Here is a 25,749-nt window from a genome sequence, read left to right as displayed (position 1 = left end):
GTTACAAAGCAATACTGTGCTGAATTATTCTAATGGATGTCTGTTATGCCTTTGGGCATGATCTCATATGTAGGCTAACGCAAAGCAGGGCCAAAATGGACCAGAATGCTTGCTGTGAGTGCACTGCACCCATGCTGGCACAATACAGTGTGGTAGTGTCATAAAGTAGGACAAATTAGGAGCTTCCCTGTCTTTATCTTATCTCATTTTGGCTTTGTCGTGAACTGCAAGCCAGACCTTCTGAGGGACCATCAGTGCTGGACCTCGCTAATGCTCTTGTGGCTGAATGGGAGTAAATCCCTGCAGCCAGGTTAAAACAGCTGAAGAAGACTGAACCAAAAGGGTGTTACAGCAGCAGGTCACTGCCTACATGTTCAACACCTGCAATGGATAGGTGTCCACGTACTTCTCAGTTACCACTGCTATTAGCAGCATAAGCAGCATCAAGTAGCTTTAAAGCTCATGCCTTGTGTGAATATGGGCTTGTCTTCACTTGGATTCCCCGATTAATAACAGATCACCAGGAATAAACCCCATCTTTGTCCCAGAATGACGTCCCTTGTTCTTATTATTCAAGGCAAGGCCCAAACAGAATATGTTTCATTGTGTTGCTGCTGGGCTGGCACTGTTCCCAGTCGACACGGCCATCTGACTTAAGATTCACCAGAACCTCAAGTTAAAATCTCCCTCCCAGTCGGCCTTTTATCTCCATTAACAGCCGAGATAAACCAGGAGACACCTTTGATCTGACAGGGGATTACGAGACAAATTGCGCCGATTGATTTCGCTTTGCGTTTAGCGCAAGCCCGTTCCAGGAAATTCTCCCTCTGCTTTTGGAAGCGCTCGATCAATCTGTGTTTTAAAAGTGTCTGCAGAGATAAAGCAGCGGGCTGAATGAATACAGTAGGGGTCTTTCTATGCAGCATTCCTACTGAATCCACAATACAGCTGCAGATTTACTCAAGACGTCATCTGTCTGCGCTCATCTCGTGTTCTGCCACTAACATAATAATCTAAGTAGGCTAAGTAGCATAAGAGGCATATCTGTGTACAATCAGCCCTTTGTGCACACTTCATGGTTAAAATCAGACACACTATAGATCTCAGCTCAGGAAACAGAGAAGGGGAGAGTCAAATCTGTAAACAAATGCCCCAAATTACTTTGTGTGGAATTTGAAACGCCTGAAAGAGATTTTAAACAAATTGCAAACTACAGAGCCTTCATTATGCTTCCTCTGGAGCAGGGTATGCTGTGTTCACACTAGAAGCATCGCAGCAACAGGCTACAAGTCAATGACTGCGTGAAGATACAGGAATTTTGGATGGGAATTAGTGCCCAGATTGAACCAGTCAGAAACACAAAACTCCCTTTTCTCCTCGTCTCTTTGTCGTCGAGGATCCTTAACTTCTTAGAGATCTTAGTTTCACTGATGCAGTGGATTCAGACTGCGCACATGCTGGGACGCTAACTAACTATGAGTGAATGGAAGGTCTTCGATGCTCCCTCGGTCAGTTCCTGGTTTAGTCAGCTTGGTCATCTGGCGGCATTGGAAAAGCTGACATTCAGACTTATAAATAATGTAGACCTCTACAAGTTGAAATGGAACAATTGGGAAACCCACATTAAGGTCCCATATGGAAGTTTGACTCATATGTAAACCCTCTTGTCCTCCATCTTATTGTGTACCATTCTTCTGATAATAGTCAAGGACTGAAATGTTGATCTGCTGTTTTTATCACTTTTATTATTATTTCTTGCACTCTGAGCACTCTTCTTTTTGTGCATGGATGTTCTGAATAAATTGACATTTTTTGGTATTCATCTCAGCATGTGAACCTTTTTTGTGGTTGTCCAGCTCAGCTGAATTGGTGTGAGGGTATTTCTTCTGCCATCCTCTCTTGATTGTCCACTGTACCGACTAGGGGTGGGAATCTTTGGGCACCTCACGATTCGATTACGATTACGATTCAGGGGCTACAATTCGATTATAAAACGATTATTGATGCATCTTTAATTTATGTATATTGATGCACTTTTTCACAACTTACATTTCTTTTTGTCTCACTGAATAAGCATTCAACACTTACAATTTTTAAAAACAGTGCATTTGTAATAAGAAAGAGTTGAATTCATTTCCGTTATATTTTATTAAACATATAAATGGAAATGCTTGCAAACTGGAAAGTTACAACTTCGTTGTACAGAACCAAAGGTAACAACAGGTATCTTAAATCACAAGATAAAATGTGCAGTTAGAGTAACAAATGATTCGGTGGCGACAGACGTCCAAGCATCACATGTAACTGCGTTCCTACCTGCCTGCCTTCAACAGTGAGGCCATGACTTCTGTTTTCATTTGATGGTAGAGTGTCAGTGAAATAGCGTCGGGATGGGATGGTGTATCTGGGCTCCAGTGTATGCAGCAGTGCTCGAAATCCCTGATTTTCCACGACAGAATAAGGACGCAAATCCTTGGCAATAAATGCCGCGATGGCCTTCGTAATTCGCTTCGCCTTTTCCGATGAGGGTGGCAGCTTTCTAATTGCTTCCTCGATTGTTCTCTGGTCGGTAGCGCCACTAGTTGCCGCAGCAACAACAGCCTGCCATCTCCCTGACTCCTCCGTCAGGTGGAATCGAGTTACATGGCTTCTCATGTTTGTTGTGTTGCCAAAGTATTTTATTTTAGCACAACACAGCTTACATATAATGTGGCTCTTGTCCAGTTTGCTTCCGCCGTCAACGTTGTAGAAGCCGAAGTATTTCCACACATCTGCTTTTAAATTAGAAGAAGCTGTTCAGCTCTCACGGCGAGGTGGGTAGCGGTCAGCCATGTTTGTTTTCCTCTGTGCGCGTGTCGGCGTGTCTGCTCCAGGTGCGCATCCCAAAGTGTCCTGAGGATGACGCGTACCGCGCTTCTTAGTTCCACATTATTTAGAACCTTCTGTATTACTCTAATTAACAGATTTAAATAATCGAAATTTGGACGTTTGTGAATCGATTCAGATTCGTCCACGTCCGAATCGCGATACATCTAAGAATCGGAAATTTCCCCCACCCCTAGTACCGACGCACCCAAGATGAACCTTTTTTGTTGCCCTAAGTAGGCACAGTTTCACAGCAGCCCTAAGACTCTGTAATGTATTGGAAAGTTATAATGAAACTAAAAATCTCAAAAAACAAGAAAAGAAAAAGCATCAACCAATCATACGGGTTTGTGTTATTTAGCTTAGTTAGCTGACACTATGCTAGCCTTCTTTGCATAGCGATGCACACGGGGATGCTATGGGGCGCCAAAATGTGATGATAAAATAGGGCTCAGACACTGATGAATAGCACAAAAGCAAATATTTTTGACCAAATGCAAACTTAAGATGATGTTCAATCGAGGTGCTTTGTTACAAGTAGCAGACACACACAAGCCCATGACAACGCAACTACGTTAACAAGCCCTTGAGCAACACTTCAGTGGCAACTCTGACCACGCTACTGGTGTGTTAACACTGCCTTGCAGTTGTATGGCTCCACAAACCCGTCAAGTTACAGTTAAAGTTTACATCCATGTCTGTGAAAACATGGATGCTTCACACACACATCTTCAACCTGGCAGCACAGAAGATCTTTACAATCATCACAGTTTCAAGGTGGACACCCAAGATTAGAGTCACCAATTCAGTATCCAACAAAATGTCTCCCCTTCTGTTCCTGAGATATGATGTTTATTAATGGCCAGAAAAGTGTTTTTGCAGAACATAATGATGTCACAGTCAAGTTGACCTTTTGGATATAAAATGTCATCACTTCATCATCTTATCCTATCAGACATTTGTGTGAAATTTTGTCTTAATTAGAGTATGAATTCCTGAGTTATGGCTAAAAACATGTTGTGTGAGAACACAGTGACCTTGTCATTTGACCTTTAACAACCAAATTCCAATAAGTTCACTCTTAAAGGGATACTTAGCAAATTTTTAACCAGCTTTGTATCAAAAAATTGTGGGCAGCATATGTAAATGAACTGTGGTAAACTACCCTCCATCTAACCAGTGCCTAGATTTTCCACCTCACCCCCCATCGAAACTCAGTCAGATAACATAACTCTCGGGCTGTTGTTCAAACTACGGGGTGTACTTCTGCATTTTTATTGGGTGGTTTTGCCCACCACCCATGCCACCACCAGGGACACAGTAAGGACAGAAGCAGATCATGAAACTGACCCGCCCCTCTCTTTCCCTCTCTCAAACTCGGACCAAAGCCCAATCAAATGGTAAAACGAGGCACTGCTGACCGAATCTATATCAAGATTATGTTACTGTATTGCCTATTTCTTGCATACAATATTTATAGAAACATATTTTAATGCTGTGTTTAGCTGTAATTATGAGAGTTTGTGAACAGAAAGTGGGCGCCATACTGTTTCCGGCACAGTGAAAACGAAGGCCAAAAAACTGAGGTCAAAAAGTAAAACTAGGCAGCGCTGATCAAATAAAAACAAATTCTTCTACCGAGTTGCCTATTTCTTGTCGATCTCTTGTCTTAAGAGATTGAGATTGTTTCTTGCCAGTCGGCTGCCATTGTTTCAAACAGATGTGTTCACATTACATCATATACCAGCAGTGTGTTTAATGGTGTGGTGCGGCGCACTGCATTCTGATAGATGGAGGTTTTCTTTCTCTTAAGTGAAAACATTCTTTGTTTTGGTTTCTCTGGTTATGTAGCATCAATTTCAAAAGTATTTGCGTCTTTCTGCTGTGTAATTTTATTAAAAGGCAATCCATCCAGCAGTAAAATACCCCTTCAAGTTCAAGTAGACATTTGTGCCAAATTTGAGGAAACTCCCTCAAGGCCTTCTTGAGATATTGTGTTCCTGAGAATGAGACAGACGCAAGGTCACAGTGACCTTGACCTTTGACCACCAATATCTAATCAGTTCATCGTTGAGTTCAACTAAAAAGTTTGTGCCAAATTTGAAAGAGTTCCCTCAATGTGTTCTTGAAATATTGCAATCAAGAGAATGAGAGGGACACAAGGTCACAGTGACCTTGACCTTTGATCACAAATATCTACTCAGTTCTTCATTAAACCCTAGTGAACATTTGTGCCAAATTTGAAGAGATCCCTGAAGGCATTCTTAAGATTTTACATTCACAAGACTGTGATGGACGAATGGTCAAACACACCCAAAAACGTAATGCCTCTTGCAGTGGCTTAAAAAAAAAATCAAGGGATGACATCAAGGTTATTTTCATTTCCAGGATTTTTGATATTTTTGAGCTGAATATGAGTCATTTGCCTAAAAAGTTAATGTACGTGCTATGCTATTATGCAGAAAAGAAAAACGCAAAATTGGAAATTGGAAATTGTGAAATGTTAAAAAGTCGGTTGCAATGCAGCAGCCATCCATGGTAAACACACTTTCTCTAACTGCTTTGGAAATTAACAGCAAGTGCAAATAAGCTATTACACACTGAAATCATCAAACTGGCAGGACATTGCTGGTTTGTGTTTGTCCCTGATATGAGACTGAACTGTGATTGTGTCCTTATTCCACTGACCAGAGGAGATGTCAGCTGCCATTAATCTAACCGACTACACCAACATGTTTCTGCAGCCAAACAGTTTCTGCTCCTGTTGGCTGGGACACCCTGCTCTGCTCTGCTGTGCTCTGCACCGTCCTGCCGTTGGCGACCATAGAGACTGTTTAGGCCTGCAAACAAATGTCGTCATTCAGCAGTCACAAAAGCAACTGAATACCAGAGTTTACTCATCAAGTGGGTCTCAGCAGACAAACACTTTTTGGTTACTTGCCAAAGTGGCTAGTAGAGCAGATCAAGTTACAACCAGAAACAACTACAGATCATTTCAAGGTTATTTTAATTTTTGTTCACACTAATTTTAATTTAAAATTCCTCAACTCTCTTTTATATGTTGCCCAATAAATTTCAGTGCAGGGAAATTATGATCAGTGCTGCAGGCAGGTCTGCAACTCACAGTTATTTTCATTATGCTTTTTTCTTACGTATTTCTTACTAACTGAAGGTGAGATCTTCAAATGTACTGTTATATGATATTTGATTTTAATGGATTTAAAACAGAGAAAAGTAGAAATACACTTGAAGAGGCTTGATAAGAAAATGGTGCTTTTTTCTTGATAAATGACAATTTATTGATTGGTAAAATCGTTGTTGATTAATTGACAATTAACCAGAGGATTAATTGACTGACTGTTTCCACACAAGCTGAAGACCAGGCCATGTGTACCTGTCTATGCTCATTTTAGCAGTAGTAGAGATGTCCTGTCTGGACATGAATACGCCACGACAGTGTAAACACGATGATACTCAAATTTACTGAGACAAGATCATGTTCGCCTAATTGTGACTCTAAAGTTTCTGCAAATTCAAGGACACAATGCTCTCGCCCAAAATGTTCTTTAACATTTATGTAAATGTTAGAAATGCTTTTTTTTCTTTGTACACCTTGGTCATAATATTGAAAAAATCTAGGGGCTCTTCAGTAATTTAGTGCAGGACTTCCATAAAGTCGGGAGAAAAGGAAAACAGAGAGACATAGATCTTAGTTCCTAGTGTGGGACATGCTTCAAAAACGGTGGCAAACTACAGCCAGACTTTTGCCAGAGTTCCTCGTGATTATTTAAAGTTTTCCTCCGGACACATTTTAAAGAATGTAAAAATACCACACCCCCAGGAAAGCCGCCCAGTCTTGCTTCCAAATTTTTTCCACTGGCCACTCGTGGTATTGCAGTGAAAAAATCACCTGCATACCAAAAAAATAATTTAAGGGTTGCCCACATATTCATTTATTTGTAGCCTGCATTCACAGACCCGCAAAAACTTCTTAAGTTAGCGCCAGACCCTGCACCCCCGGCGTCGTCAGCTACTGCCACACATACATTCTAATTCTGTAGGTATCACTTTTTCCCATAAACCAACATTGTTACAGTCTTTTACAATCACCGACAATCAGCTGTTGCTGCCGTTTGATGCAGCCATGACAGACCATCCCCATAAGCTGCTCTCTGCCCTGTTAGCATGAGCTAACACATCACAACATGACCTCATCCATGCTATTTTGCTACTTGGGCAGAAGCCCCGCAGCAGCAGTTAACATCCGACGCCGAGCTGTTAACATCGACATGGCTCAACTGTGTCATTAAACCTTGGGTAATGTTAGCCATTTGATGCTAACAGTTAGCGCTGTCACTGTGTGTGTGTGTGTGTGTGTGTGTGAGAATCGGTCCCAGGCACAGAGCTCCGGTCCAACAGCAACAGTTTCATAATAAACAGAGAGAGAAGGCTGAGTGAATTAATACGCTGCATGCAGCTCTACAATGAACTAAGATTTTACCCATTTCAAATTGTAAAATTTGGGGTAAAGTTGCAGTGACTGGACAAAATTGCATGGTCACTCAGAATGCATGTGGACTGGCTGAATTTGCGTTAATTTCTGCAATCTGTGTAGTGTACTGTTCATGTGAATTTGTTGTTTTTTATGGCAAATTTCTTTGTCACCTTAGGAGAAATAACCTCAAGCATTTTGCAAATTACAGCCAAAAAAGGGTAATGCTACAACCTGGAAAGTGTGAAATCACATTTAACTCCTTGCAGGTGACACTGTACCACCAACTGGCAGCTCCACAGATCAAAGACTTTCTTTCTGCTCCTCTGGCTGTTTGAAAAAGAAGGAAAAAAGGGTCTCGGACCAGAGCCGAGCCTCTGCAGGACTTTCAGTTTTTTCTACCCCGACGTCAGGAATGCACATAAGCCCTTCCCCTCTTCCCTCCACCTCCTCTACTCGCTTTCATAACCCAGCTCTCATTTGTTGGTTTAATTAGGCTTTACCTTGTTTGAGTCCACTGGGGCGAGAACTTCTGGGGAAGCAAGTGAAAGGGAAGGGCAGTGGAAAAGGGGGCAGTTCAACGGTTACACCACTGATTTGCCTGTAGAACTATGTGGCGCAAGCGTCTGACATTTCGACCATGGCGGTGGCAAAAACTGGGACTACAGGAACTGAGTAGCGTTGTTTTTCACTTCCTGCTTGTCAATCTTTCTGCTGATCTCCTGTTGAGCAAAGCACTGGAGCCTACTCCGAAACAAATGTTTGGTGATGTGACAAAGGTGGTGCTGAATGCTCAATGCAGTTGCATATTCAAACTGTGTATCTTTGGGCTGCATACAATAATTTAGACTATGGTGTGCTTCCAACTTTGAGGAAACACTTTGTGTTTGGCTCTCTCCTGTAAAGCCAGGTCCAAAAAGAAATGGTTTTCTACATTTGGTATTGAGGAACTTGACTAGTCTGCACAGAGCATTGACCAAAAACCCCATCTGACACCTTTAGGATGAGCTGGAACATCGACTGTGAGCCAGACCTGATCACCCAATATCACCACAGGACCTCAGTAATGCTCTTGTAGCTGAATGGGAGCAAATCCCTGCAGCCAGACTCCAACATCTGGTTCCCTAGACTGTCACAGCGGCAGATTAATGCTCCTAGTTTTGGAACGACGTGCTTAACAATCACATGTGGGTGCCATGTTCAGGTGTCCACATACTTTGACCCATGTCAGTATCAGCAAAATTGGCAATCACACAAATAGAAATTACACCACATAAAATATAAACAGGATGTATTTTAGCTACCTTTCTTTAAAAAAACAAAATCAAAAAATAATTTGTGATGTGTTTTCATTTTCAGCTTTGTGATTTTTTCGACATAGACAACATTATCGCATGTTTTTGTGTCTGTGACTAATGGAGATAACAATTTTTGAAACTGGTCCAGTGTTGAATAAAAGAGCCCATGTATTTCCATCATAACAGTTGCAAAATTTGTTTTTTTATTTTGAGAGGGTATGCTCTAACAGCATTTGTGGCACGACAGTATTCTTTCAGACCTGACCGCATCACTGTCATGCCACAAATGGCGTTAAAGCACACCCTCTCAAAGTGCTTGTTTTTGCCACTGACAGGCTGAGATTGTTATTCTAAGTGTCTGACAACAGTATGTAAGGGATCCCTACAGAGACAAACAGACTTTTTTTTTTTAAAGTATTACATCCTTTTTGTTTAACTAGAAACAGCCCCAGAATTGCTAGCAGCAAACCCACCAGACTCCATTTAAACAAACACAAATTTTAGCTTGTATAAAGGCAGCATGTTTTAACATCCAATTGGGTGAATTAAGGGTTTATTTAAACCAAACAGAGCTGGTGATTGTTGGAACAGCGACAAACCAAGACTATTTTCTGTGAGTTTTATTTTGTTTCAGTCGACTTTGAATGAAGTGTATTTTATGATGATAAAATGACTGTTTATTTCAATGGAGTCTGGTGGGTTTAGCTATGGTGATTTCAGGGGGTTCTACTTGAACAAAAAGGATCTTACAGCATTGTGGTTAAACACTTACAGTGATATTTTGAGCCTGTCAGTTGCAAAAACAAACGCTATTAGTACACTGACAGTGTACAATTCCCCATCACCATCACTTGGCAGCCTGTTTCGCAGCTGCGGGCTGCAGCGCTGTCAATTAATACTGCGCCAATTTCAAAAATTGTCTCCAACAGTCACTTAGGGTGTTCTCACACTTGGTCCTTTTCAGCCCTCTAAACAGACTCAGAGCAGTGACTCTGCATTCTTTGCGCATATGAGAACTCAGACCTCTCTGAAGTCAGACCACCTCACGAGTTGGTCTGAGTTTGGTTTGCTTCAAGTCCACTGTGCGGTTCACCTAACCGGCACGCTCCAGGTTTGCTTAGCTCTTTGCCATTGTATTCAGCCCTCTAGGTCATATGCTGTTGGTGGAAAGTACAATACATCAAACAGTCTACAGCACAGAAACGCTAAGGTTTTCCTCCAATTTTAGGTTTATTGGAAATGGAGGGGCTTCATAACCGCACTGCAGTGCGACGTCAAAGTCAAAACAAAACTATATCAGTATTTTTATATGTAGACTATAGTGTGAACAGAAAGAGGACTGAGGCCCCATCAGAGCTGAAGTTGGCCAGAAAGAGAATTGAGTCCTTGTTTAAATGAAATGACAATGTGAACACAAAAAGAACTGAGTCCCTTTTCTGTTGGTCCACTTTTTGTTCCACTTTAAGGACGCATTCACACCAGGATGGTCTGCGGGAGTCGGTTCGATTGGGTGGGGAATGCCGAAAAATTTCACACCGTCATTTGATTGGGTTCACTTTCACACTAGACTTTTTAAAGCGGCCCAAACAGCCTGGACAACGTAACACACTTACAACAGCTGCTTGTGTGGGGACGTTTTGCCTGAAACGACCACTGACCAGGAAGATAAAATAGCTCATTGTTTGGCCAGGACTGAAAATGGAAATCCATCCCCTTCAGCTGGCAGCCAGCAACTGCTATAGTCCTCTGACCATATATCAATAAGCGCCTGCACCTCGTCACTACTCCACGTCTGCCCACGAGACATTTTCCAACTTTTTCTTTTTTACCTTTCCTTCTCCCGGTTCGTGCTATTGGCTTTGTTGTTTTTTTACTCAGAATGCACTGCACTCTACGTCACGTCCTCTCTTTGGTTCGCTGGATAGTCCGTTTGCATTTCTCACTGTGAGTGAACTGCACCAGGGTTCACTTGTAAGTGAACCGAGACCCCCAGTTTTCAAGCGGACTAGGGTTCGCTCGTTTGGTCCGCACCAGAGTTTGGGTACTGAGTTTGGTTTGTTTTACAAGGACTTTATGTGAGAACACCCTTAGGCACAAAAACATGGGAAGACAGGGTCCAGATGGGCCACTCAGTTTGGAACTAATTCTCGATTCCCATCGCCATCTGATGCATTGTGGAAACTTTCTTTTCTCACATCTTACTGTATGGTTCTGTTTTTATGGTTTCTGTTTGTTCTCTCTGCCAAAATACCAGGAACTGTGGCTCAATCCTGCTCTCTTTCACTGGAGAACACCTGAATAAATATCTGAATATGAGCATCAAACAAGACTTAATGTTGTTCTACTGGGCTTTTTGTTCATGACGGAACCAGCGTTGTCTGCTTTTACCAATATGAACACTGTATTTTGGGGCTTTATGTGTTTACTGAGCTGTAACGCAGCTTCTTCAGACTGAGACACATTTTCTGCATCATGCTGGATGTGAGTGTCGGCTGATTCTAACAAGATGAAGACAACAGAAGTCACTGCTGCCCAAACACCTGCCGTTATTCAAGCCAGTCACTGCAGAACTGATGTCACTGATTGGTTTCTACTTAGACAGGAAGCTAATGACCACTCCGTGACATCAGCTGCTGCTGGATGATGGCGGCTCGTGTTTGAGCGCTTCACACACTGACACAAACTCTTACCTAGATACAGCGAGGCGTTCTCCTTCTTGACGTTGTCATCCAGGTAGGTGGGTCCCAGCGTGTAGATGGGCGTGGACCCCATGCCCACCAGGATCTGAGCGATAACGAACAGTGCCACGTACAGGTTGTGCTCGTTGCCCTCCTGGTCTCTGGGACAGGAAGTGATGTCGACACGGTCCCTGCCGCTGGCATTGCTGTTCATGCACAGGCCCTCGTTGGCAGAGGACGAGTTGACCTCCTGGATCTGGTAGGCCGGGGAGATGAAGTGAGGTAAGGAGAAGAGGGCGGCACCCACAGCAATGAAGACTCCGCCTACTGCCAGCCAGCGAGGCCTCTGGCCCCGCCCGCCAAAGTAGCTGATGAAGACGACCACCAGGAGGCTCCCTATGTCAAAACAGCTGACGAGGAGGCCTGATTCTGAGCTCCTCAGGCTGTACCTCTTCTCGATGGTGGTGATGACACTGCTGAGGTAGCCGGACACCATGAGCGACTGGATGAACGTCAGGTAGCACATGCAGAACAGGAAGCAGCGGGAGTCCTGTAAAATAACGCTCAGGTACTTCCGACTGGGCAGATGAATCCGTGTAAGCCTGGAAGCAAAAAACCCCGGGGGCTTCCTTCTCGCCATGTTTTTACTCCTACGGATCTCCGTGTTCTCCATGTACGAGCTCGGCCTGTTCAGCGCCGACTTCCCCGGCTTGGGCAGGTAGTTTGTTCTTGTTGGGGACTCGGCCTGAAAGGACTCAGTCTTGGCCGGGAGCTGGATAAATTCTGCGCTCTCCTCCGCCGTTATGGACACAGAACCAGCCAGTAAGGTTTCCTCTTGGGGCGCTTCTTCATTTAAAATAGGCAAACTTTTAGATTTGAAGTCTGTACCTGGCTCCTCCAGCTCACTGGAAAACCCGTCCTCCTTCTGAAGGGACTCCGACAACTCCGCTTCCTCGTGCTCAGCCATTATTCCCAGTCAAACCTGCCCCAGTTCCAAGCCCACATCAACAGTTCAGGGGCTGCTGCCCATTACATGTATTATTAATAGGTACATCTACTCCCACAAACACAGTCTGGCACACAAAGAGGCCCAAAAAAGCAACAATGTCAACCAAAGGGAGAGTGGACTCACAGCTCCTGCTTATCAGCGGTGCAGGCTGGACAGCCTCTGTTTATCTTCTCATGCACACTTGCTTTCTGCCACCATCTAATCCGGAGGTGGAGACCGCTCAGGCCTCCTCAGCTTGCCCGGCGGAGCTCCGGGGCCAGGGCTCCCTGCAGATGCACAACATTTCCACTTGATGGCTTCTCTTAGCAGGACGCTGCTGCTCCGTGGCAGGCAGGGATGAAATGAACTTGCAGAGCATGCGCCGCATCCCTGACACCCCTGCCAGTGAAGATCACACAGTCACAATGTCACTTCTTTTGGTACATTAGATGATGATGGTCCCCCCCCCCCACCCCCGCCTTCTCCTTCTAACTCCTCCTCCCCAAGTCAAGGGCATCACCCCCCCTCCCGATGTTATCACCGCACCAGCTGTCCTCCCAGCGGGCTGTCATTGAGTGATCATATTTCTGTGTAAATCCCTGGAGATTTGTATGAAAAATAAAAAATCAACAGAAGCGACGTGTCCTCGAGGAAAATGAGTGTGAAACCGGAGAAGTCCGAGGGGTCTGGTGACGGGCTGCTCGGATAATAATGCCGCTCAGAAACACCGCAGTGTTCCGCTGCTCGTAGCTGCTGTTTTGAAAACACTGCGTCAAGCTGCAGACACAATCACACGGAAACCGGAAATGTATACTTCACAATAAAGCGTAAAAAAAATCGTAATCCAGCAGTGCTGTAACATACACAAAATCAGCACACAACATATTTTAAGTGTGTGGCAAGATATACAAAAACACAATGCCTTGAATACTATGTTGTTAATTTATATTTCAAGAGAGAATCATATCATATCTAAGGGACTGTTCTTTACTTATCAGAGGAGGGGAGAAGCTGGATGTGACTTATTTTATTTTATTTTATTTATCTTCTTTTGACCCTCCACGAAGCTACAAATATTTTTTCTTGAGCCTCCCTGAGTGACTGGTGGAAAATGCACGACCCTCCCTCCACCATAATTAGTTATTAGATGTTTTAAACTTAACCTTTGATGTTGGAAAGTTAAAAATGAAGATGAAACCCTGGAGTTCAAAAAAGCTTTGGTTTTCACTCTTGTCGTGCATGCTGGTTAGTCCATAAAAAGGATTTTGCACCACCCCCTCCTCTTCATAAGTAACTAACAGTCCCTAAGTAGGAGCAGTAATCCTTGTACTGTTTTCCCACATTTGCCTTTACAGTGGGACAGAGGTGGGGGAAGTAATTGATACAGCATAGTATCGGGATATTTTGTGTGTCAATATTGTATTGATACAAAGATGCCACATATCAATTTTTTAAATAAAAATTTTTTATTAATAATGCAAATACAAATAATCTTTTGATAGCCTACCAGTATAATAAAATCAATTGGTGTTACAGTCCATTACATTTACATTTTGCTGCAATTAAAAATTGATTGACGTGTATTGAAAAAGAACTTAAACCTTTTTCTCATTGGAAAAAACTGATGACGAAATTTATCCTTCATTTGCAGCTTCACAAAGGTATTGCAATATCTCTTATCGCAATGCTCAGCTTACTTCAAACCATTAAAAAAATCGCAATAATATTGTATTGTCAACTAAGTATCGTGATATTTACCCTACAGGATGTCAAATAAATGTGTAAAAAAAAAAAAACACGGAGAAAGTCACACCGTATCCCATTAATGATTTCGAAAAGTAAGAATATTTTCTGTTTAGCTCGATGTAACATTTATATTTGATCAAACTTTTACAAAATGCTGAATCAAGGAAGTCTACTGATAAATTCGGCCTACATTTTATTTGCCACTGGTCAATTATTCAGTCTCAAACCAAGAGAATGCCCACTGTGGTATCTTATGTTAGCTAGGTAGACCAAACGAGGACGAGGGCAACAATTTATTAACGTTGGCCTATTATTAAACCGCAAATAGATAATTAATATATGCCGAATATTCCAGTAAACAAAGATGCATTAAAAAAAAAAGTGTTACATCTGCTACGTGACGTGTAAAGCGTTACAGTTCAGCAAAACGTCAGTTCGCCAATGTTTTATAATGGAGTTTGGCGCTAGGCTTTACTTTGAAGAGGACAACCGGAAGTCCTTCTAACGTTCCAGCTAGCTGCACGCCTAGCAGCTAACCTGCAGAGATAACGTTTGCTGATGGAGAAAGAGACAACAACGATGGCGACACTGCGCTTCACTAACCTGACACTCCGAGGCGAGGACGCGCACCTTTAAACCTTCATGTCCGAGTTACACCACAAGCTCCGAGAGTACAGGCGCTTATATTCATACAAAAAAAAAACACGTTCATGTTAAAAATCTCAGCTCCAGACATCTTCTCACAGAACACCGGAAACACTCCGAATTAAAAGCATAACGAGTGTCACTGCAGGAGATGCTGAGGTAACCCCCCTGTGCTTTATGCATGGCAGTATCTTATCTTTATCTGTTCAGCACCTTTTAACAACATCAAAGTCAAAATATATATATGAAAAAAACAATATAAAAAAAAACATAATTAGGGTTTAAGTATGAATTAGAGGATAAATGAGCCAAAAAAAGAATAACCAGAAAAAAGTAGTCTGAACAGCTTTCTCACAATCACAGTGCCTAAAAAGCCCAAATTTTATGGCAAATGTAATGCCATAATGCCACTATTTCATCATGTATACTCATGTATACTGATCTTAATTATTGCGTATTTTAAAGATGTTTTTTTTTGGCATTTTGCCTTTAATGGACAGGACAGGTAAGCATGGGGGGGTGGGTGGGCGGGGGTGTGACCAGGACGACATGCAGCGAGGGGCCACAGGCTGGATTTGAACCTGAGCCACTTTATACATGGGGCACCTGCTCTACCACTAAGCCACCGACACCCCAATCAGTGCATATTTTAATGCCCACCTGTTAACACGTATTGAAGTATTGATAAGGAGAATTTAGCTTCTGTAAAAGTCTGTAAGAAGCCATTAATATTTAAATCACACTTATGTCACTACTCTTGTAATTAAGAATCATTAGACCTTATTATAATTTATATTTCATTTATTTATTGACACCTTTGCTGCAAGGCTGTTGCATCGTACGGCGTAGCAGCGATTCAGTAGGTGCTGTCATCGTACAGTCTGCATACATCAAACTTGATGTCTTAAGATTTAGGGGGATTTAGTGGCATCTAGTGGTGAGGATTGCAGATTGCAACCAGCTGAAACTTTTCCCAATTACAATTCCGTCAGTGTTCATTGTTCAGGGTTGTTGTTTTGCCTCTGTACATGGGGCGCCGGCACTATCCACTACGCTACCGAGGCCCCGTTCAGGGGTTCTTTTTACCAGGAGCTGAATTATCGTTCTTCTCCAAAACAAACAGACCAGGGGTCTCATTTATAAAACACTGCTTAAAGGGGGTTTATGGTTGTGCAGAGACCCTACGCACGTGGCTTACGCACGTTGCCTATGCTGTTGTGAGCATTTTTACTTCTGCGGTGGTGTGTCTGTGTCACTCTGCAGTTACACTTCCTAAACACTAGTCAGCGGCAGAGGTTTCTGTGAAGTGCTGTTAAGTTTAGTTGATTCAAAACACATTAAATATCATAGACATATATACATAGACGCTGCATTGATTACTGCTGCCTGTTGGAGCTGACGTCCTCGCCGGCCGCCATCTTGGATGGGTCTCGCTTCCCCTCCACAGTGCGTTCACTTCTATTGAGGAAGGAGCTATATGCACAAGTAAAATAGAATAACTCGCTGAATTTTCAACTGATTTTCACGCGGTTTGGTTTGTTACAAACGGCACAAATGTAGTTATGATACAGGATGCTTTCGTACATTAAAAATGCGGGATTTCATGCTTTAATACAATAAACAAATAGCAACAGCATGTTATTTAGGTCACAACAGTTCTTTTATTCACCTCATATAATACAAAACATAGTATAGCATATTATGTATAGCACATCTTTGTGCACATATTCACTTTTCCACCAGCTGTGCTGCAAATATCCCCTGCTGCTCATCCTTCTGTATCTTTTCTTCAAATTATTTTGACCACAGTCCCATTCATAGTTATACCAAAATTAACTTTATGTAAATATTGAAAATGGTTTTTTACTACTTTTGAGGGATCACAGCAGTCAGTGTAATAAGAATAAGAAGAACTTTATTAATCCCCAAAGGAAATTTCAAAGAAGTCTGTAAGATCATCTATTTAACAAAGAATTATGAAGTCTGATGGCTGTGGGTATTAAAGACAGTGAGTGTGTGTGAGAAATAAACTCAATCAACAATCATGCTTTTCTTTATTAAAAGATATTAATAAATTTATTAATAATCTATCTATCTATCTATCTATCTATATATATATATCCCACTCTGGGGTTGAGGTGAATAAAAGAACTGTGTTGTGACCTAAATAACATGCTGTTGCTATCTGCAGAATGTATTAAAGCATCCTGTATCATAACTACATGTGTGCCGTTTGTAACAAACCAAACCGCGTGAAAATCAGTTGAAAATTCAGTGAGTTATTCTATTTTACTTGTGCATACAGATCCTTCCTCAATAGAAGTGAATGCACTGTGGAGGCGAAGCGAGACCCATCCAAGATGGCGGCGGCGCAGGACGCGCTCAGGCAGTCAATGCGGCGTCTACGTATATATGTCTATGTTAAATATGGCTTAATAGAGACAATTTGAAAAACAAGTACACGGATTGGCTTCACTACAACTTGCAGCATTCACAGACAAACACTTGTGATAATCTGGACACATTTTCCCCACAAATACAACATGCTAAAGTTATTAGCACAAGCCTATGGCATTTTACATCATATTTAGCCCAGCAACAAGCAATCTTTTCCTCGTATCATATTTATTATTTTTAACTTTTTCTAGCTTATTTAGTGTATTAATGGGAGTCAGCTGGCAGTCTTGTCGACTTGGTTTGTGCTAGCATACTGCTCGGTAACTGCTGTCTGTGTGCATGTTATTGTCTCCATGTTATGTACTGTCTTACCATGTTTTTATGTTTGTGTTTTTATGCCTCTATGCCGCTGCAACCTAATTTGCCCTTTGGGACATCATAAAACTGAACTGAACTGAACTCTTCTCATATAAAACCAGGAACAAGAGCAGCATTTAACAAAGGTAACACAGTTTGGCTCCATAACGACTCACAAGGTTCACTGATAAAACAACTGTCCTTTACTAACACGTTTTTTAAACAAATACAACATGCAAACGTTATTAGCACAAGCTCATGGTATTTTACATTGTATTGATTAGCCAGCGGCCGGCGATCTTTCCCTCTTCTCATATGAAACCTGGATAAATCCCGAAGTATAAATCCCTGAAGGATAGGTCACACACAAGACTTAAAATGCTATTTTAGTGGAGGCCTTACTGTCTTCACAATTTATTGTTTCTTATCTGTGAACTAAAAGTAAATACAAGCTCCGTTTCCACTGAGGGAAATGGTGTCAGTATACAGCAACAGACAGGAGGTCTGCGCCACTGTGACGCGTAGTTACAATTCTGGGGAGGTGCATGTATGGCTACAGCAGGTTACGACGTAGGCTCCAAATCGATGTGGAGCCTACATCGTAACCTACGCATCGATTCAACGCAGAACTATAAATTACGTGTTAGAAAATGTACGTACAGACGAAAGCCAAAAATGGTGTGCGCCAAGAAATATTCACCAGTTTCTACAATCATGTTCCAATCTCACTGTCTGCGCCACCTATCTCCTGTCTCCAAAACGTTCTTAAGCACGGGTCAAAGTTTCAAGTCTGTTTTTATAGATCACAACTTGTGGGTGGGAAGTGCCTTACGCCAGGGCCACACTGCCCGCGGAAGCGCAGCGCACCGAAATTCTCTCGCGCGCCGGAGCACCTCCGTTCACATCAGACGCGCATTTCTCCACGCCGTCGACAAGCGATTCTGCTCCCAGCTCTTGTTTTTCACTGCCTGGCTTGTCAGATTCGCTCGCGGCTCGCGCAGAAAATAGACCAGACGCCGAACTGATCGCTGCAAATCGTGAGCCTGCCGTGGAGCTTCCCGGCGCGGCGCGGCCAGTGTGGACGACACAGTCGGTTAACATGGGCGCCGAAAGGAAACTGCCTTCTCTTCTCTGCGCTTCGAGGCTATTCGCGGCGCTTCCGCGGGCGGTGTGGCCCTAGCGTTACGCCTCCTTCGGGCCTCGATTTGTGCGTAGGGGAGAGCGGGGCATAACCTAACACAACAAATTGTGACACAGACTGTTAAGGTGGTTACACAGGGTCGATCCTTTTGTGCTTCCAGCCATTTGACCACAATACCAACCAAACAGTGACCTGCGAAATTCCGAGCTGTTTACCGATTACTGAGCTGTCCGTGTAAGTCACCGAATCCAACCATACATCATCTTAACAACTGTCCTATTGCCTAAAACACAGCACAATTTTGAACCATGTAACCAACCTGCAGCAGGTGTTAACGAGGCTTGATGAAATTTCCACACAACAGGATTAGTTGTAACGCAATGTTACAACTGACCACTTCAAACTTATGTTCAGTTTGCACTAATGTCCTTATTTAAATGAGATATACTTTGTATTTTTAATTTGTCAGGTATCTTATCGACACACAGTTTCAGTCTTCTCAATATTCATCGATCAGTACTCATATTTTGACATGTGGATCCAGTTTACCCAGTCTATGTACATCTATCAGTCCAGCCATTGAATATGAATGATAGACTAACAGATGGATGGATACCTGTCCTTATATAGATGACAGATATAGATATAGATGTATATGTATAGATATGTATGTATAGATATAGATATAGATGGCAAGATAAGTATCTACATACGTATCTATCACAGATGACTAGAGAAAAATATATAACATCCACACATCTTTCCATTCATAAAGCGTTGGTGGTTAGATGATATGTTTGGATATCCATCATAGATCCATAAACAGTATCAACCTATATATATAGATAGAATTGTATTGAATTAATCGTGTTAAACAGACATTTCCAGCAGGTGTTACAGCTAACCCTCTCCCTCTTACAATTAAAAAATCACTTTTTTTGTGCTGCTTTCAGACACTTTTCACAAGTATATAACCCCACCCATGGGGTCCATCATAACTTTTCACTTCCGCCACATCTTGCTATTGTAAAAGGAAGGTAAGTACTAGAAAAAAAAAAACAACCGTTCACAATTTTTTTTAATATCTCAAATAGTTTTAATAACATTTAGCCAAAGGTAAAATATATTAGGTGTTACCCCACTCTCCCCTATGCAATGTTTATAAATGAGACCTTAGGTGATTTAAATCAGTAAAAACACTGAATAAAGCAGCATCACATTACAAATCAAAATTTTTCTTATAGTACATCACGGAGGGGCTGCTAACTACCTTGTCCAACATGAAAACGTAAATGTCCCTATCTAGAGCCAGTGTTTGGTTTGTCCGTTCTGGGCTACTGTAGAAACATAGCAATCTCCATAAACAAGGACTCACTCCCTATATAGACATAAATGGCTCATTCTAAGATAACGAAAACACAAGGATTCTTATTTTCAGGTGATTATACACTAAAGAAAACATACCTTTTATATCATATTCCATTCCTGCCAATATATCCACCCAAAATCCAACACACTGGACCTTTATCTGGTACTGCTCTGAACTGGTTTGCCGCATACTTGTCAGACAATGTCATGTCATCCATTTACCATATCAAGTACGGTGTGCCTCAAGGGTCAATCCTTGGTCCTGCCTTGTTCTCATTATACATGCTCCCTTTTGGTGATGTCATCCGTCGTCATGAGTCTCTCTCCACTGTTACGCAGATGACACTCAGCTGTACCTCCTTGTTAAACCAACTGACCTCAGCATGCTGAGCTCTCTACAGGACTGTCTATATAATATAATATAAAAACAGAAATCCTTGTAATTGGGTCACAGCATATCACAAAACAAATACTGCCATCTACTGGTTACCTGTCTCAACACATAAAGCCTGTTGCAAGAAATCTTGGTGTCTTGTGGTGTCCGATAGTAATTTATGTTTTGAACAACATATCACTAAGCTCATCCAAACATGTTTTTATCACCTCAGAGACATTGCTAAAATGAGATTTATTTTAACTTTTAGAGATACAGAAACTGTTAAACGTGCTCTTATCTCTTCACCTCTTGACTCTTCAGTCTTTATTCCTTTTTTAATCAAAAAACCTTGCAACAACTTCAGACTGTTCAGAACTCAGCCACTAGGCTTTTAACCAACACCAAGATGCACGACCACATCACACCGATTTTAGCCTCTCTACATTGGCTCCCTATCTGTTTAGGATTGGCATTAAAACCTTAGTGATGACTTTTTAAGGCTCTTCATGGCCTGGCTCCAGATTACATTTCAGACCTGTTAGCCCCTTATGAACCTTCACGTAGTTTGAGATCCTCGGGCAGAGGTCTTCTGCTTGTCCCAGAGTCCAGACTGAAGACCAAAGGGGACAGAGCTTTTGCAATCATGACCTGCCTGAGGATATAAGGCTGTCTGAGTCACTGTCTTTATTTGAGTCTCTCCTAAAAACATACTTCTATCTGAAAGCATATCCTGACTTAATCTGAGCCGTCTGTCTATCTTATACTGCCTTATTGATTTCATTTCCCATTTATTATCTTGATTTTAACTTTGGCCTTATTTTATCTTTTACTTAGATTACATTTTATTGCATGTTATTAATGTTATTCTCCTTGTGTTTTAATTGTGTTTAGTTTTATTGTACAGCACTTTGTAATTGTGTTTTGAAAGGTGCTATATAAATAAAGTTTATTATTATCAATATTATTATTATTATTATTAATATTAAGTTGTTGATTCAATTTTTCACACATAAGCATTAATATGAAAACAACCTTCTGACGCTTAACTAAAATCAGTTAGTAGAAAATACACTATGACAAAGTAAAACATTTAAAACACTTTTTAAACACTTTTTTTTAATTTTATCAAAATGTAGCAGAACATACAGTAAATGTCTCTTTTAGTGAGTGAAATAAGTTAAACTACTACCAGGAAAATAACTACTTTCTGGGTTTTTTTGTACCACAGACATTTGTTCACTGCAGGAAGACATGTCCAAACTTCACTGACTCTTTGGCAGCTTCAAACAACATCAGTAAAAACAGATTCAAATATATGTAATATCACACTGTGTCAGTTTGGTCACAGGAGTCACACCCTGTAACACTGATGATGCATTCCTTAACGATTATGATCATTATAATTATAGTTTATGATAGCTCACAGGTCTGCCACACCAATACATGAAAATATAATTATAGATTTCCCCAGCAGTGACAGCCTACATGGCTAAACACACACAGGAAGGAGCGCCACCAGAAGAAACTCAAACATTTACACAACAGCTCAGGAGAAGACGTCAAAGTAACGCCCATAATGTTTGACTGATAGCTGATCTCAGTGCAGTGAAAAAGTGAAATTACTTCTGTCTATTTGAGTTTACAGAACTCTGCAGTGTCATCAATGTAATAAAACCAAAATCCAGCATAGAGAGGCTGACTGAATGTGGTCTGGACTCTGTGGAGGAGAGTCATGCATGTTTTAGAGACGCTGTAGAAGGACAGAATACCTGCACTGTGATCCAGGTACACTCCTATTCTGAAGGTCTTACGACATTGGATAGGAGTTGGGATGGGAGTTTGGACTTTGTTGTACCAAAAGGTATAACTATGATTTCGGTAAGAATGTAACGCCCAAGATTTTTCATTCTGTCCAAATCTACAGTCATCTGAGCCCCCTCTGCTGATGTTCTTGTAGGCGACTGCGACACAAACTCCCGCTTCTTCCCACTTCACCTCCCAGTAACAACGTCCAGTCAGACTCTCTCTGCTCAGGACCTGACAACATTTGTCAAATCTGTCTGGGTGACTGGGATAAGACTGTTGCTTTTTCACTAATGTTGCTCTTCTGTTCCCTTCAGATAATAACAGCTCTCTGTTTGCTGTGTTTGGATCCAGTGTGATTTCACGTGAATACTTTAAGAACTCAGCTCTGGTCTTGGGCTCTGGTTTTGAATCTGACAGTAAAACATCCACGTCAGTCACTGTCTGTGAGATGTTTGTCCATGTCTCCCTCAGAACGTCCTGTAGTTTATCTCTGACTTCTGACACAGCTGCTGTCACATCCTCAAAGCACAGAGGACGGATGTTGATGCTGGATGAGTGTGTGGATTCACTGAGTGCTGACAGTGAGGGGTAGTTGTGTAGAAACAGGTTGTGATCCTCTGTGTGTGAGAGCTTCATCAGCTCAGCGTCTTTCCTCTTCAGCTCAGTGATCTCCTGCTCCAGCTTCTCCTGAAGCTCTTTGACTCGACTCACTTCAGTTTCCTGCTGCCATCTGACCTGCTGCTCCACATCAGAGCGTCTTTCCTCCATGAGACGGATCAGCTCAGTGAAGATCTTCTCACTGTCCTCCACTGCTTTATCAGCAGAGCGACTGATAGCCTCCACCTCCTGTTGGAGCAGCTTCACATCTCTCTCTCTGTCCTGGATTCCCTGCTGGATGTTTTGTCGACTCACCTCCAGCTCTCTCTGCCTCTCAGTCCTTTCTGCTGCAGCTGACACTGTGTCGTGGCCTTTATGTTCATCCATTGAGCAGAGATAACAGATACTCTGCTGATCAGTGCGACAGAACAGCTTCATCACCTCATCATGACGAGAGCAGATGTTCTCCTGCAGCTTCTTGGAGGGCTCCACCAGCTTGTGTTTCCTGAACGGAGCTGAGTCATAATGAAATTGAAGGTGTTTCTCACAGAAAGAGGCCACACACACCAAACAAGACTTGAGGGCTTTCAGTTTTCTCCCAGTGCAGACATCACAGGCCACATCTTCAGCTCCAGCATAGCAGTGATCAGCAGGAACTGCCTGGAGTGCAGTCATCTTCAGTTCCTCCACCAAATCTGCTAACATGGTGCTTTTTACCAGGACAGGCCTCGGTGTGAAGCTCTGCCTACACTGAGGGCAGCTGTAGATTTTCTTCCCATCCTCTCCATCCCAGTGGGTTTTAATACAGTTCATGCAGTAGCTGTGTCCACAGGGAATAGTCACCGGATCCTTCAGTAGATCCAGACAGATGGAACAGCAGAATTTTGCTCGGTCCCTCTGATGTTCTTGCTGCGCCATTTCACCTCTCAGTGATTGTTCGTGACTGTCAAATTGTTTCCCTTTCTCTAAGCAGAAACTATCTCAAAACAAATCTCTGCTCTCATTTTCTGCAGCAAATAAGTTTTATCAGCTCTCACACTTAACAACGTGTTTACAGCTTTCTTCCTAAATGCAGATCTGTGAAAGGGAGGAACAAACAAATGTTTTATAGGGTGTAGCTCTTTGTGTTTGAGAGCAGGAAATAGGGGGGAGAGTTTTCAGGCTTTACTTCATTCCACCAAGAGCTTTTTATGAGAGGCAGGGTGTGTTCTTAGCTGCCATTTACAGCATGGAGTAAGAACAGTGTACTCTGAGTAAAATCTGAGCACTCTTCTGAGTACTCCAATGTTATGTTCCCTGCACAATTAAAGTGGCCAGTTGCTGCTGAAGCATTACAGGATCAGTGAACAGGCCTACCAAGGGACCCAAAGTGTAAGAGGGGCCCCCTTGGCCCTCAGTTGCAAAATGTTACTCAAATTAACACATACTGACCAGGGAGAGATTCAAAATGTTGACAAACAGATGTAAAGGAACTGCAAAGAAACACAAAATAGCCACAAAAAAGGGTCAAAACAATCACAAATAGACACAAAAAAGACACAAAATTTCTTGAGGGAGACACAAAACCATAAAAAGATGCATTATGACTACAACGAGATGCAAAACAACGACACAAAGAGGCAGAAGCACCTGGGTAAAAATGTACTTAGTATACGTTAATAAAATGTAGTAAACATAACAGATTCACTGCTAAAAGACATGCAAATTCCACACTGAAGGGCTCCTCCACCCCAGGACTCAAAACCCCCACCCTAGATTCCAAACCAGGAAAATGCTTGCTGTGAAGCGACAATGCTAACCACTAAAATATAATGCATGTATTTTAGTTAACATTTGGGGCTGTGAAAAAATGCTAGAGGTTCGCCATCAAACAAGCTGCAGCCACAAAAACATATTAAAGTGAAGGAGAAATTGCACAGTTTTCACTCATTCACGACTCCCTATTTAAGGAGTTCTATGTAGAGGACTAATATAGTGAGCTCATCAGTAATATGCAAAAACACTTCCAGACACTGTCATTTTCTCTGGGCGACAGTGCGAACCACTGCATCACCACCCTCGATATGTTAATAGCAAACCTCATTTGCTCGGCGTTACGTTTCCCTTAAAGTGTATTTTTTGTTTTAACTTAGTTGTATATACATGTCTAGGACACAGTGCTGACCATGAGCATGTTAGCATTTAGCACGTTAGCCAGATCCACCATGCAAATGTAGGTCTGCAACATCTTGGGTGTGTTTGATTTGGGTCATGTAGCGTGCTGGCAGGGTGGTGCGTTAAATCACTGACAGTAAAGTTCCTCTAACTGATGAACTAATATCAGTTTGACAACTTTTACCATGATGTATGACACAATGCACTTTTACTATAAAGGTTTTTATCAGTCTAAAAACATGTTCTGAACTAAAACTGTGGACACAGTGAGTTGAGGTGATTTAACCGCCACTACATCCTAGGTTAGCAGGATGAAGGCGCCCTCTTGTGTTGTGCATCAGTTTCCACATTTCACTTGTTAACCTGCTGTGATGTTCACTGCAGGAAGACATGTCCAAACTTCACTGAGCCTTTGGCAGCTTCAAACAACATCAGTAAAGACAGATTTAAATATATGTAATATTACACTGTGTCAGATTGTTCACAGGAGGCACACCCTGTAATACTGATGATGCATTCAGGTCACATGGGAATGAAGGGAGAGGAGAGTTTCCATTTCACAAATATTCACATCAGCTCTCAGGTTGTAAAAAGTATTTTGCATCATATCTGTTGTCTCTTGTGTGTTTCAGAACAAAAAAAAAACCCTCTTCACACCTGAACCTAACCAAATCAACTCTAAATATCTCTCTGTAATAAATCCTCTTTCTTGACTCAGTGCACAAAGAAAATGTTCCTTGTAAAAAGCAACACATGATAGAAAACTCTTCTCATTTCTCTGTGACAAAACTGTTTAAGTGAGGAAAGTTAAAGGACAGAGACTGACTGACAAATGCTCCTC

At 42.0% G+C, this 25,749-nt stretch overlaps 2 protein-coding genes across 2 annotated transcripts in view; both read right to left on the bottom strand.

Moving 5' to 3' along the window:
- The window catches only part of LOC125901707 (solute carrier organic anion transporter family member 5A1-like), a 69,914-nt gene extending 55,197 nt beyond the window's left edge, over positions 1-14,717 (bottom strand). The window contains exons 1-2 of the mRNA XM_049597567.1: positions 14,671-14,717; positions 11,346-12,720 (exon numbers count right to left, since the gene is read on the bottom strand). Of these exons, the coding sequence (XP_049453524.1) occupies positions 11,346-12,300 (955 nt within the window). The 5' untranslated portion in view covers positions 12,301-12,720; positions 14,671-14,717. The remainder of the gene's footprint in view (positions 1-11,345; positions 12,721-14,670) is intronic.
- Positions 14,718-21,980: 7,263 nt separating this feature from the next.
- Positions 21,981-23,672, bottom strand: LOC125901710 (tripartite motif-containing protein 16-like). Its single transcript, XM_049597573.1, has one exon. It carries the CDS (start codon positions 23,670-23,672, stop codon positions 21,981-21,983), a length of 1,692 nt encoding a protein of 563 aa, XP_049453530.1.
- Between the last annotated feature and the right edge of the window lie 2,077 nt (positions 23,673-25,749).

Source organism: Epinephelus fuscoguttatus, linkage group LG15 (assembly GCF_011397635.1).
Source record: "Epinephelus fuscoguttatus linkage group LG15, E.fuscoguttatus.final_Chr_v1".
In the NCBI taxonomy this organism is placed as follows: Eukaryota; Metazoa; Chordata; class Actinopteri; order Perciformes; family Serranidae; genus Epinephelus; species Epinephelus fuscoguttatus.
Note: the sequence above shows the minus strand (reverse complement) of the source record. Positions and strands in the feature narration are given on the sequence as shown.

Bases quoted from the DNA above. Each gene is read 5' to 3' on its own strand.
- LOC125901710 (XM_049597573.1), bottom strand. From the start codon at position 23,672: ATGGCGCAGCAAGAACATCAGAGGGACCGAGCAAAATTCTGCTGTTCC.